This window comes from Protopterus annectens, chromosome 2.part1 (genome assembly GCF_019279795.1).
Source record: "Protopterus annectens isolate FY-2018-M chromosome 2.part1, PAN1.0, whole genome shotgun sequence".
Taxonomy (NCBI): domain Eukaryota; kingdom Metazoa; phylum Chordata; order Ceratodontiformes; family Protopteridae; genus Protopterus; species Protopterus annectens.
The window spans coordinates 1333307969-1333320983 of NC_056729.1; the positions used below are offsets into that span (position 1 = coordinate 1333307969).

General features: G+C 40.9%; 1 protein-coding gene across 1 annotated transcript in view; it reads right to left on the minus strand.

Annotated features, from left to right (window-relative positions):
• Positions 1-13015, minus strand: part of H6PD (hexose-6-phosphate dehydrogenase/glucose 1-dehydrogenase) — a 604336-nt gene that overhangs the window by 25214 nt on the left and 566107 nt on the right. Inside the window, exon 5 of the mRNA XM_044062799.1 lies at positions 3496-3765. Coding sequence (XP_043918734.1) covers positions 3496-3765 — 270 coding nt within the window. The remainder of the gene's footprint in view (positions 1-3495; positions 3766-13015) is intronic.

Consider the following 13015-nt stretch of genomic DNA (forward strand, 5'->3'; position numbering starts at 1 on the left):
GTTGGTTAAAGCTGCATTGTCCAAGGTCAAGAATACAGCTTTCATGGGACCCGACAATATCCCTGGCTGTGTTCTACATGAATTACAAAGTGAACTGGCACAACATCTTTGTGCCCTGTTCACTCACAGCTTCGCCTCAGGCTTTGTCTCTACCGAATGACGCACTGCTACAGTCATCCCTCTCCAAAAAGGAGGAGCGACTACAGACCCTGGAAATTATCGCCCATTAGCCTGACGAGTCTGATATTTAAGGTTATGGAGCGCATCATCATCAGCCTAACTAACAAAGACATAGAGAATCTCCAAACTGCAGATTCCATGCAATTTGGTTTTGGGAAAGGTAGATCAAGCCTGCTCAACCTGGTTGACTTCTTTGAGTCAGTCACCAGAGCTGTGGATGAAGGTAAGGCAGTTCATACAGCATACCTCAATCTGGCCAAGGCCTTTGATACCATTCCTCACTCAGGAATTATTGACTCACCAAACTAGACATCAACCTCTATCACAGACAGAACCCACAGTGTGAAAGTAGCGGACTCCAAGTCAGACTGCAGACTGGGTCCTCTCCTGTTTAGCATCTACTTCTCAGAAGTACAGGCCCAACAAGGAGGGACTCTGGATGACCAAGTTCGCAGATGACTGCAAGCTAAATTACTAGACATTATTATAGATGAAAACCTTAACTTTGACCTACATGTAAACGATAACATAAAAAAAACACACCAAAAGCTTGGTATGCTCTAAAGGCACCAACACTTTCTTAGCCTCTCTACTAGACAAACCCTTGCAACTACCTTTTTATTACCCTCTCTCCTTTATGGTGCCCATCTCCCCACCAATATCCAAAATTCTACAAAATCCAAACTTGGTATGTGTTACAATAGAATAGCAAAACTTGCCACCAAGGCCAAATTCTCATCATACCACTGTAAGTCACTGCATCAATTAGGGTGGCTGGGACTCCTCCACCATCTCTCATTCACCCAACTAACTACAGTGCACAAAATAATCTACAGACTCACAGACTGTCCTGGTCTCTCAACTCTACTTGCCAAATACCATCCCAGCAGGCATCTAGTTTGTTCGATTACAGTGATATATATACAAAAAAATATACATTAAAGCAGAATGTAATGAATTCATCAAAGAGGTATAAACAGAGATATATTAATCAGTATTATTGTACCAGTATCAAAAAGTGAAGAGAAAAATAAATATGGAGTAAGTATCATCAGTCACTAGTAGCAAAAGACATAGGGGTTTAGTAATCATATAAGGAGAGTGAAGAGGTTAGATTACAGAGCAGGAACATAGGAAGAGTTGAGATGATTTTTCAGTATTTGTTTGAAGTTGGCGGTGCTGCCTGTTTTCCTTATAGAAGGTGGAAGTGAGTTCCATAGTATGGCGACGGTGAAGGAATAGAGGAGCTGACCAGCAGGTAAGGTGGGCTTATCTACTTTTAGAAGTAGATGATTTTCAGATCTTAAATGCCTGCTGGGATGGTATCTGCTTGACTTACAAAGCCATGATTGACCCAGCTCTGTTAGAAATGCTACATCTAAAGAAATCCCAATCCCTCCGCACCACACCCTCCAGACACCGCAACCTCATTACCACAATCAATCAACAGAACATGATGGAGGGACAGGTTCATAACCCAGAGACTGCCCATGCTCTGGAACTGACTTCCTGTACATGTCAAGCAGAGAACCTCACTGGCCCTCTTCAAGAGAAATCTTGATGAGTGGATGGGAAATAGAAAGTTCACCCCGGGGATCACTTCAGTGGCTCTACTTGATAGAGGCACTGGGAACTTCTATGGGTTAAACTTGTAAAGGCTCCAGGGCCATTAACCTAGTACACACCTACAAAACTATAAACCTATGAATCTGCTGAATTCATTCATCAGATTTGACATTTATGCCTAATTAGTATGCATGGATCTGGTTTTATGGTTCGACGTTAAAAATGGAATTTGTTTTTAACATTGACATTTTGATGGTAAACACATATATATATATACACACACACACACACACACACACACACACACACACACACACACACACACACACACAGTCTGGGGAGTGTGGGGTCAGGATTCCAGGCAGACTGATCCCCCTGTATATTTTTTAAGTTACTGTCAAATGATGTTCCTATCAACTGCAATTTGACATAGCAAACAAAATAAGTAGCTGCCAAAACAAAGTTTCAACCATTTGAATTCCATGTACTAAGATTTAAACAAATGTGATTCTTCCAAATAAAATGCAACAAATAAATATGTAATATACCAAGACGGCACAGAGACAATCAGGCCTCTCACATACCAGATCACTGATCTGTAATGGAATAAGAGTGCGCAGTAGTACTGACCATCAGTAGTAGCACTGATGGGTAGTACTCATGGGCAGTGCTGATGGGCAGTAGTAGCACTGATGGGCAGTAATAGCACTGGTGGGCAGTACTGATGGGCAGTAGTAGCACTGATGGGCAGTAGTAACACTGAATGGCAGTACTGATGGGCAGTAGTAGCACTGATGGGTAGTACTCATGGGCAGTAGCAGCACTGATGGGCAGTGCTGATGGGCAGTAGTAGTACTGGTGGGCAGTAGTAGCACTGATGGGCAGTAATAGCACTGATGGGCAGTAGTAGCACTGATGGGAAGTACTCATGGGCAGTAGTATCACTGATGGGCAGTAGTAACACTAATGGGCAATAGCAGTGCTGATGGGCAGTGGTAACACAGATGGGGAGTAGTAGCACTGATAGGCAGTAATAGCACTGATGGGCAGTAGTAGCACTGATGGGCAATACTGATGGGCAGTAGTAGCACTAATAGGCAGTAATAGCACTGGTGGGCAGTACAAATGGGCAGTAGTAGTAACACTGATGGACAGTACTCATGGGCAGTATTAGCACTGATGGGCAGTACTGATGGGCAGTATTAACACTGATGGGCGGTACTCATGGGCAATAGTAGCACTGATGGGCAGTACTGCTGGGCAGCATTAGCACTTCTGGGCAGTATTAGCACTGATGGGCAGTAGTAGCAATGATGGGCAATACTGATGGGCAGCTTTAGCACTTCTGGGCAGTATTAGCACTGATGGGCAGTAGTGGCACTGATGGGCAGTAGTAGCACTGATGGGCAGTACTAGCAATGATGGGCAGTACTGATGGGCAGTAGTAGCACTGATGGACAGTAGTAGCACTGTGCGCACACTTGCCTGGAATCAAATCCATTATCTAAAATCACACAGCCGGCCAGATAAGAGTACCAGCCATCACTGAGCATACTCTCAGCGCTGATGTTACAGACAAGCTTTTTTGTTGGCAAATAAAGTTGGCACCTGAGATCTACTCCAGCTTCTCTTCAAACAAAACACAGATGCCACCAGTTCTGAGATATAAACAGTTTCACTCAAGTTCTGTTTTAATCAACATTGACATTCAGTCACTGAAATACTATAGCACATGTTGTTATAACTAACCAGCAAAGGTTGGGATCTTGCTTGTGTAATCTGCTGTTTTTTCCAGCTCCTCTTGAACCTGTGCTTGGTACTGCTGGTACTGACCAATGACCGCACTCTTCTTGTGAAGCTTGTGCAAAGAACCAAAGAGTTGTAGCTTATTTTGGACTATTTCCTGGGAACTGTTAAGGTTTTTTGGCTGTTCCATGGCAATATACATCAAAGTCTCAGTCAAATGGTTCTGAATTACATCACGGATTACACCGTACTTCTCATAAAAGCTGATGCGACCTATTCGAAAAAAAAGAAAAAAAATATTTACATTTTTTTTTTATTTCACACTACAGTAACAGGCAAGCTCCACATTTGTGGGTTCTACAGAACTGAACAATTTTTAAAGGACAACACACCTATTAGCCCCATGTATAAGTAGGGACTGTTCCCATTTAATATCTTTTGTGCAAAACTCTGTAGTATTTTTGATCCCCACCTCAAGTGACATTTGTTTTTTACGGCTCAATGTCCTGGTTAACAGCAGTCACATGTTGAAACTTTCTGCTATACTGCCCTGGCCATTTGAGAGCAACACCAACCTTTTGAGCTCCAAGGAGGCTGTTCTGTAAGGTAATAAAGTGAAGTGTTTCACAAGTTTTTACCAACCTTCCTGATGCATAGCAATGTGTTTGCACATATAACTTGATGATGTGCTGGGGGCTGGCATACTGGGTGTTTACCTCACAGACACAAAGTACAAGGTTCGATTCTCACCTACCTCAAAGATACAAGTTCAGGGTTTGAGTCTCATCTTTGGCCACTGTCTGATTATTTGCTAGGAGTGTAATAGTCTGCAGACTGATTGCCTAGTATTTACTACTACCATATCTATTAATGTACAACACTAACAAGTTCTTCCTAAAGGGCACACAATGATGGAATTCTCATATAATACTTTTCAGGAGGATGCAAACAAGCAAGCACATAATAAAAGTACTTATTACTACCCTTTGACCTACAATGTATGGCACTGACAAGAGTCCTATCATCACAATACAGTTTGGGGACTTCCTCCAGTATGCTCAGAGAACAACAATCCACACAAGGACTGCTCTCAATTCTTGGCCGTCATGCTCTCCACATAAAACAGCTGCTCCTCTGTTGTGATCTCTCTGGCAAAATACTCAGTCATAGGAGTTACAATTCCATTTCCAAGCATGGATAACCTACACAGAAGCTTAATGCAATCCTAGTGAGACTCACACCCAGAAAGGACCGGCTTTATGACTGATACAAAAGAGAATATGGTTTCAGTCAGCCAGACTGACAAGCTGACAGATGTTTACCAGTTTGGGTTTTGGCCATAAGAATGACAAAGGCCTTAACATTTACTTCTCTATTTTTATATCATGTAAGACAACTATTAAGCCACTGCAAAATGAATTTTAAAAGTCAATGACTGTATATATTTAAGTGACCCTTTCACAACATAAATTAACATGTTAGATGTATTCTAGGCTTAAAGACAGCTTAAGAATAATGTGTTGGATTTATTATTCCTCCATTGTCCCCATTTTAATTCTCATTCGCTGATCTAGGTTGTTATACAATTCTGAAGTTTGATTTGATCTTACAAAAATAGAAAGTTTATGTCACAATATTTGTTTATTTGGCAAACTGGGCAATTCCCCTAAGAATAAACACTTTTATAGTGGAAGACCAAGAAGAAAAGCTCCACAGCATACCTCTCACCTTCTTTCTGTAAGAACTCGACAAAGCCAGAAATAGTTGTGCGAACGAAGGCCCAAACCAGGGACAAATTTTAAACATTGCTGTTGTATAATTACTAGAATGTCAGGTTTTAAGTTAGTTTTGATTTTTCTGAAGGATATGAAGTCTAAAACTCAAATGGCTATCATAATTTAGTGATTCTAATCCTCAATAATTTACCAGAAAATCACAAATTTTAAGAGGAACAGACTAAAAATATGAGGCAAAAATCTGGACATTGTGCGGACTTCTGGACACTTGAGTGATATGCACCACAGCTAGTTCAAAACCACACAAAAATAAAACCAAAATATGTTAATGTATTAAAACACAGCTGACCTTAATGGCAATCAATAAACATCCCAGACAGTAAAAAAACAAATATGTTCCGAAGAGCTTTGTGAATGCTGACATATTAACCAAGACTGTTTGTATGAAAACAGACTGCTTATAGTATTAAGTACAAGACAATATCCGAAATAATTGCACGTAGAATAATACTTATGGCTGACATGAGAAAACTAACAATTGAAAAATCCATCTCACCTCAACTACCGGCTCCAATAACCTTTGTCCTTGGTTTCTGTACCACTCTAGAGATTTCACTACTACTCCCCTGAAACACATCTATGTCAGTCTCATAATTAACATCTTTGCCATTAACATGGCAAGTTCTTTGTGAGACCCATATCCAAGGATCTTAAACCCACTTCCATCTGTCACTTCAGACCATATTTTCGACACTGGGAAAATCCTGATGAGCTAGTTTGTACTCAACCTACTACCGACTTGCAGAAATACTGTTTACTCTCCAACAAACATGTTTTTTAGGCAGGCAGAAATACACTGTCTGTGCTATGGGCCCTAATAGACAATATATTCACCAACATGGACAAATGGAACCTTACCTGTGCCATGGTAATTGATCTTACCAGAGCCTTTAACATAGTTGACCACTCTATGTTACTTACATACCTAACATACAATGGTATTAGTTTTACGATTCTATGGTTCAAGGACTTCCTGACCAACAGATCCTTTAATGTGATGATAGTAACTGTCTTCACACATACTCAGGTGTTCTTCAAGGTTTTATTCACATTACACTATTATTCTCCATTTTTATAAATAAACCTCATCTGGCCTATCCTGCCTACAACTCCTATTATGTCGATGACATAGTCATCTATAGAATGAATTTCTCCCATCAAGCTATTCACACTCCACTTTAACATCATCTCCAGGCTATAAACACATGGATTGTTAACAAAAAACGTTTTCTAAACCCTAAGCAAAGAAAGACTTTCTACTGCCCCTTCCTCTTTTAACATCTTTGATATTAAAAACTCTCGTATCGAAGCTACTACCTCTTTTTGATACCTGGGAATTTGGCAAGACTAGTACCAGAACTAGCAAGAATACATCCAAAAACTGAGATCCAAAATCAAATACCTCATATTCTTGGCCAAGAAAAAAATCTAACATTGCCTCTCGGCTCCTGCCACAGCAACCATAGGTAAAAATGCCCTATTTGCTCAATTCGAATATGGCCTACCTTTATTTCCACCATTTCAAATAAAAATATGACTGACTTGTAGATCTTAGCAAATAAAATTTGACATTTTGTTATAAATTCCTCTTGGTATGAATATCACTGTCTCATTTTTGCCACAGTAAAATGGCTCCCTGTACACCTTTTGCTTAGTTTCCCACTTACGAAATTACTCCATCAAGACACTCCATCGCCACTCATTCTGATGAAGTCCACGTTTTTGGTGGATGAAAGCACTAAATCTTATTGCTATACTAGTTTTTAGGCTTTTATTTGATTAAATCTTTATTTCACCAGCTTGAAAAGTGTCGTTGGATCTGTGGTGGCATTGAGAGCGTGCTATACTGTTTCTTATTTGTTTGGTTTGTACAGCTGCTCTTATTTGGTTTGTTTGTTTGTCAGTATACAAGCACTGTTTTCAGAAGTATGTTGTTAAGACATCAGTAACACCATCATGTAGAACCATATTACAAAATCAAAGTTACGGAACTTCGAATACCATATGATCGAAGTTCTGTAACTTCGAAATTAAAAAAATAAATAAATAAAACAAAACATACCCTGACAGGTTAAAGCAGGGAGGCAAGTCCCCTTCACCCCCCACAACTTAAATATCCCAACTCTGAGATTGCACTTTAATGAACAACAGTGCGGAAAAGGAAGATTTCCCTTTCCTACACTGTAGCGCGATCTCGGAGTTGGTATATTTAAGTAGCGGGTGGTGTGGGGTGTGGTGCAGGGGGGCTTGCCCCCCTGCCTACACTGTTTACTTTTTCTTTCTCTTTTTTTTCAATTTTTATTTTCAAGACTTCGAATTTTCAATTGTTCGATCATTAAAGGTCGACCTTTAGTGATTCGAACAATTGAAGATTCAGTGTTCCAATAGGAACCCGAACCATCTGGATTGTGTAACTATTAATCTATCCCTGTACTTCAATTTCTTTGTACATCCTTTACTATTCTTTTGCATTCATAGTCAATTGTTCTGTAATCAGTGTTCTACCCTTGGTAATCAAAATGAAAATAAATTAAATAAATAAATACATTTTAAAAAATGGTAAACGAAAATTAGGTCCTGATCAGCTGTCACACCCAATTATTTTACAGAGCTGATGAACGAATTGACTTGTTTTCTATTGCAGAGATTTCCGTATGGTTACTGCTGTCTGAAAGTTCAAATTATAAGTAAAAAGCATTCTAATAAAGTTGCTGGCATGTGCATAGAAGTTGGAATTGTTAAAAAAAAAAAAAAAAAGCACTGAAACTGAGTTTCTGCTGATGGTATTGTTTATGCTGAGCACAGAAAAGTTGAGTCATCACCATATATTGGAAATTCTTTAAAAATGGTCACACTTTTTCCATATGGTTGACAAAAAGATACAGGATTGTGATTGGGCCTTTGTGCATAACCAGCTTGGTATGTATTTGAGACATGAATGTCAAGGACACATAAAGAGGGTTATGATGGGAATGATCTAATCATAATTCTTTGCAAGAAACTAAGTCTGCTTCTATGTGCTACAAAATACGAGAAAATGTAGGTGTGCTATGTGTTTAATCGAAAATGTAGGCATACTAAGTGTTTTATAGTTTTGAAAGCTGTAACAATCCTAATGATACCAGATACCAGAGAAAATGGTGTGAAACTTTAAAACAAGTTAACAATTTTCATTTGGCCAGAAAAGAATGGCTGATTTAATGTTTTAAAGTTGTTTTTTTTTTTTGTTCCTGTCACTATTTTGTGGTGACTGCTGTTAAATCACTAGTGCAACACTAGTATTTAACAGTGGTGAGGGATGCTTAAAAAAACTTTCCTGACATCAAATCTCCATTATGCATCAACAGAACGAGAGGGACAGAAATCATGACAAAAGGCTATAGCATGATGGTTACATATAACAATTTCTAACCATTGGCCGCATACTGCTTTTTATAGAAAGTCCATTAGTGATGACATGATGGCACCTAGGCGAAAGTAAAGCAAGTTAATGTAGCTCTATGGTGTAGAAAGAGCGAGAATAACTGCTTGTTTCCAGATCTGAAGACACAGCTCTCTGTTATACTGCAATGGATGGATTGTTCCAGAGAGTATTCAGGCACAACCCCAGCTCAGAGCAGCATAGTAACACATAGCAGTACAATTCATTTTACAATTATTTACAGCACATATTAACGAAGGTTACAACTGTGGACAATATAAAAATACAGATATAGTGGAGGATATTTATAATTTGTCACAGTAAAAATGCAAAAGAAGTGAAAAAGCTTCATACTGCTTGCTGAGGCAACCAGATTCCATGTAGGTGTGCTGACATATTTATGATAAGTTTATTCGCCATTTGTTTGCTAGGAAAGTTCAACTGCAAATATATCCTGTTTTCCGTACAGGCACAGGGAGAAAAGCTCCACATGGGCATAATATGATTTCAGTTAAATAGTGACATTACAAAAGCTTAATACACAAGAACAAATTAAGTAAAACATTAACTTCAATTCATACAATTCAACCTTGTAGTTTGTATTTTTCCCCGCAACATTTTTTGAAATAGATTCCATAAATAGCCTCTCCTGCCTTCCCTTGACCAGACTTCCCCCACTTATAATTTACCTCTGTAATTACTGACTTTGTCCATTAGGTGGCACCCTTACCCAGCTCTACCGATCCCTCTACCTTATAGCATATTCCTCATAGAATTCCTTGTCCAGTACTTTGCTTCTCTTCAGTTCACTAAGTTTTATTAATATTTATGCACCTTTCTCCTACCATCCCTCCCACCACTCTGCCTACCTCTCTTTGTACCTACATTACTTACCTTCCTTCAAAGCAATTTTTCTCCGATTGTTCCTAATATGCTTCTTCCTTCTCTTGTCTCTACCCGCTCCGTTCGCCCTGCGGGCTCACTCTGCTCCCCTACCCTACCCCCAAATACCACCCACCCCCAGTAGCCCTAAACTTATACTTCTAAAACCACACCCTCCTACACACAACAAATCAGATGGTCCCACCATCCTAGATAATTGAGCCACACCTACTCTTCACTTAACCATTCTCTAACCCTAATTAATTACAATCTTAACTCAAACTTATACCTCTCTTCCTGTCCTAGGCCTTTGCTAACTACCTAATATTTCCTTACCAATTCTACCATCATGTCTACCAAAACTACCTCAACCCTAATAAAATTACTACTCTGTGCCACACTCATATCTGTACTAACCTCAGAATATCTGATAACCTCCTATGAACACCTAAATATTTCTCAATTTAACCATTAAAGAAAACAAACAGTCTTACACACTTTCACATTCACCCACAATAATATCACTATTACATCCACACCTAGATACATACTAGCTAAATACCACAGACTTGCCCACATTAATGGTTTCCTCTCCAGTCCAGCTGGTGAATCTGGGAATTTTGAGGCAATGTTACAACTGTCTCATGTACACGGACAACCCTCTCCTCCTCCAAACAGGTTCAAATATATGTGAGAGATGCAACTATTTAGCCAAACTGGAGGCTGAGCTCTCTCATCTCAAAAATGGTGTAACCAGTCAGGAGGAGAAGGTAACCTCACACAACACAATTCCAGTATCACATAGTCCCACCACTTCAGCGAACCAAACACATAAATACACAAAAACATACTCGGAGGCTCTAAATAAAAATCTACCTAAGCAACAGAGACCTCCAAAGCAGACATCCAAGCAAACGCTACCTCAAAACAAAACACGCACAACACATAACCCACAAAGTCAGTGTGCCAAGCAGCCACAGCCCTTAAGGCTGAATAACACACCTGATACTCTTGTAATAGGTGACTCTATTGTCAAACACACTGACGTCCCGCTCACCAGGCTGAATAAAGAGAAGGTCACGGTGAGCTGCCTGTCGGGTGCTAGGATCCACCACATAACGCAAGCACTCAGGTCACTCCAAAGCAAATACAAATATGACTCAGTCATTGTACATGCTGGTGTGAATGACCTGAGACGTACCTCCCTGGACTACATGAAAAGAGACATAGAGGAGCTCTCTGATAATGTAGCCCAGGCTGGTAAGACCATGACCTTGAGCAGCATCTTACCCTCACCTAGAATGATGCCACAGTACAAAGACAAAATGATCGATTTTAACAATTGGCTAAAATTTTGGTGTCATTCAAAGGGGATCCAGTGTCTGTCAGCCTGGGATGACATGCTTGACAAGCCAGGTTGCTTCGCTAAGGACGGCTTGCACCTGTCACCACTGGGCTTTCGGATATTGGCAAAGGCTCTTGCCACCCCCATAGTGCCTTTTTTAGGCAAGGCTCAAAAGTCAAACCCACCCCCATAGACAGCACAAGGAACAAGAAACTAAGGGTAATGCTGCTAAACACCAGAAGTCTTAACCTCAAGATGCACGCACTCGAAGCTCTCCTCAGTATGGAGAACATCGATATATGTGCAGTGACAGAAACCTGGTTCAAGGCTCCAGAGAGCACCCCAGCACTACCAGGCTATACCTCATATCATGCTTTTCGGCCCCAAAACCCGGACCAAACCACAAAAGGAGGGGGAGTTTCCATATTTATCAAGGATATCCACACCTCCAGGTTAGTGGCATTGCACGAAGTATCGGAGACCATCCATGTGCAACTAACAGTGGGCAAGACTGCTTTTCAGTTTATAGCATCCTACAGACCACCCTCTCAAAGTCAGGAATCCCACTCAGATTTCCAGAAAACATTGGAGAACATGAAGATCTCTCCGAACACCATTATATTGGGCGACTTCAACTACCCAAACATTGACTGGGAGCACTACTCAAGCCCCAGCACCTTAGCCCAAAGGTTCCTGGAAATTATAAACTCAAATGCTATGGAACAACTAGTCACCACTCCCACAAGAGGGGACAACATACTAGACCTGATCATTACCAACATGGGGTCTCTATGCTCCACACCAGAAGTATATCCCTCATTGGTAAGATCAGACCATAAATTAATTTCACTGGCTGTCCACATCCCGACCCCACCCCAGCCCAGAAAACCACAGTGAAAAACTTCTCAAAAGCGAACTTCTCACTTCTCAAAACCGAAGTGGAATCCTTCAAGGCCCCAGGGCCAGTGGAAACTACGGCCCAAACTGCAGAATCCTATATAAACGCATTCTACGGACATCTCCAGGAATGCATGGATCATGCTATCCCAAACAAAACCAAGACCCAATCATCCAAAGGCAGGCGTCCAGTCTGGTGGACCCCTGCCATAAATAAACTGTACAACAGAAGGAGGAAGCTACTACATGATAGAGCAAAATCCCTAATAGGGAAGGCATCTCTGATCAGTACTAGCAAAAAATTATGATCCCTCATAAAATCCTCCAAGGCTAGCTTCGAGAGAAAAATTGCACAGGACAGCAAAGACAATCATAAGGCTTTTTTCAGTTATGTTAGAAACCTGGGATGCAACTCCCAGACTTGTTCTGAGTTGATTCTAAACAACAAAAAATACACTGAACCCACAGACATCGCCAATATCCTGGCAGACAGGTTCAGTGCAAACTTCTCCACCCCCCCCCTAAAAGAGCAAGTATCTATCCCGGCAGGGGGCTGCCTCCCAAACATCTCTGATGCTCAGGTGAAGGCTGCCCTCTCCAAAGCAAAAACACTGCTTCCATGGGACCAGATGGCGTCCCAGGTTGCGTCCTACATGAACTCCAAGAGGAACTAATCCCTCAAATAAAACAGCTATACAATCTCAGCCTCACTACAGGGTATGTGCCCACAGAATGGCGTACAGCAACAGTGGTCCCACTCCACAAAGGTGGAGCCTCTACGGACCCTGGAAACTATCGCCCCATAAGCCTGACTAGCTTAGTCTGCAAGGCTATGGAGAGGATCATCATGGAGCTCATAAACAAGGACATTGGGGACCTACAGACACTAGATCCTACCCAGTTTGGCTTTGTCAAGGGCAGATCCTGCCTTTTGAACCTGGTTGACTTCTTTGAAACAGTCACCAAAGCCATAGATGAAGGGAAGGTAGTCCACACAGCCTATCTAGACCTTGCAAAGGCATTTGACACAATAACCCACTCGGGCATCATAGATAAGCTATCCAGCTTAAATATAAACCCTATGTCACAAGATGGGTCGCAAACTGGCTCAAAGACAGAACCCACAGAGTGAGAGTTGCTGGAGCCATGTCAGACTTGAAACCGGTCACAAGTGGCGTCCCA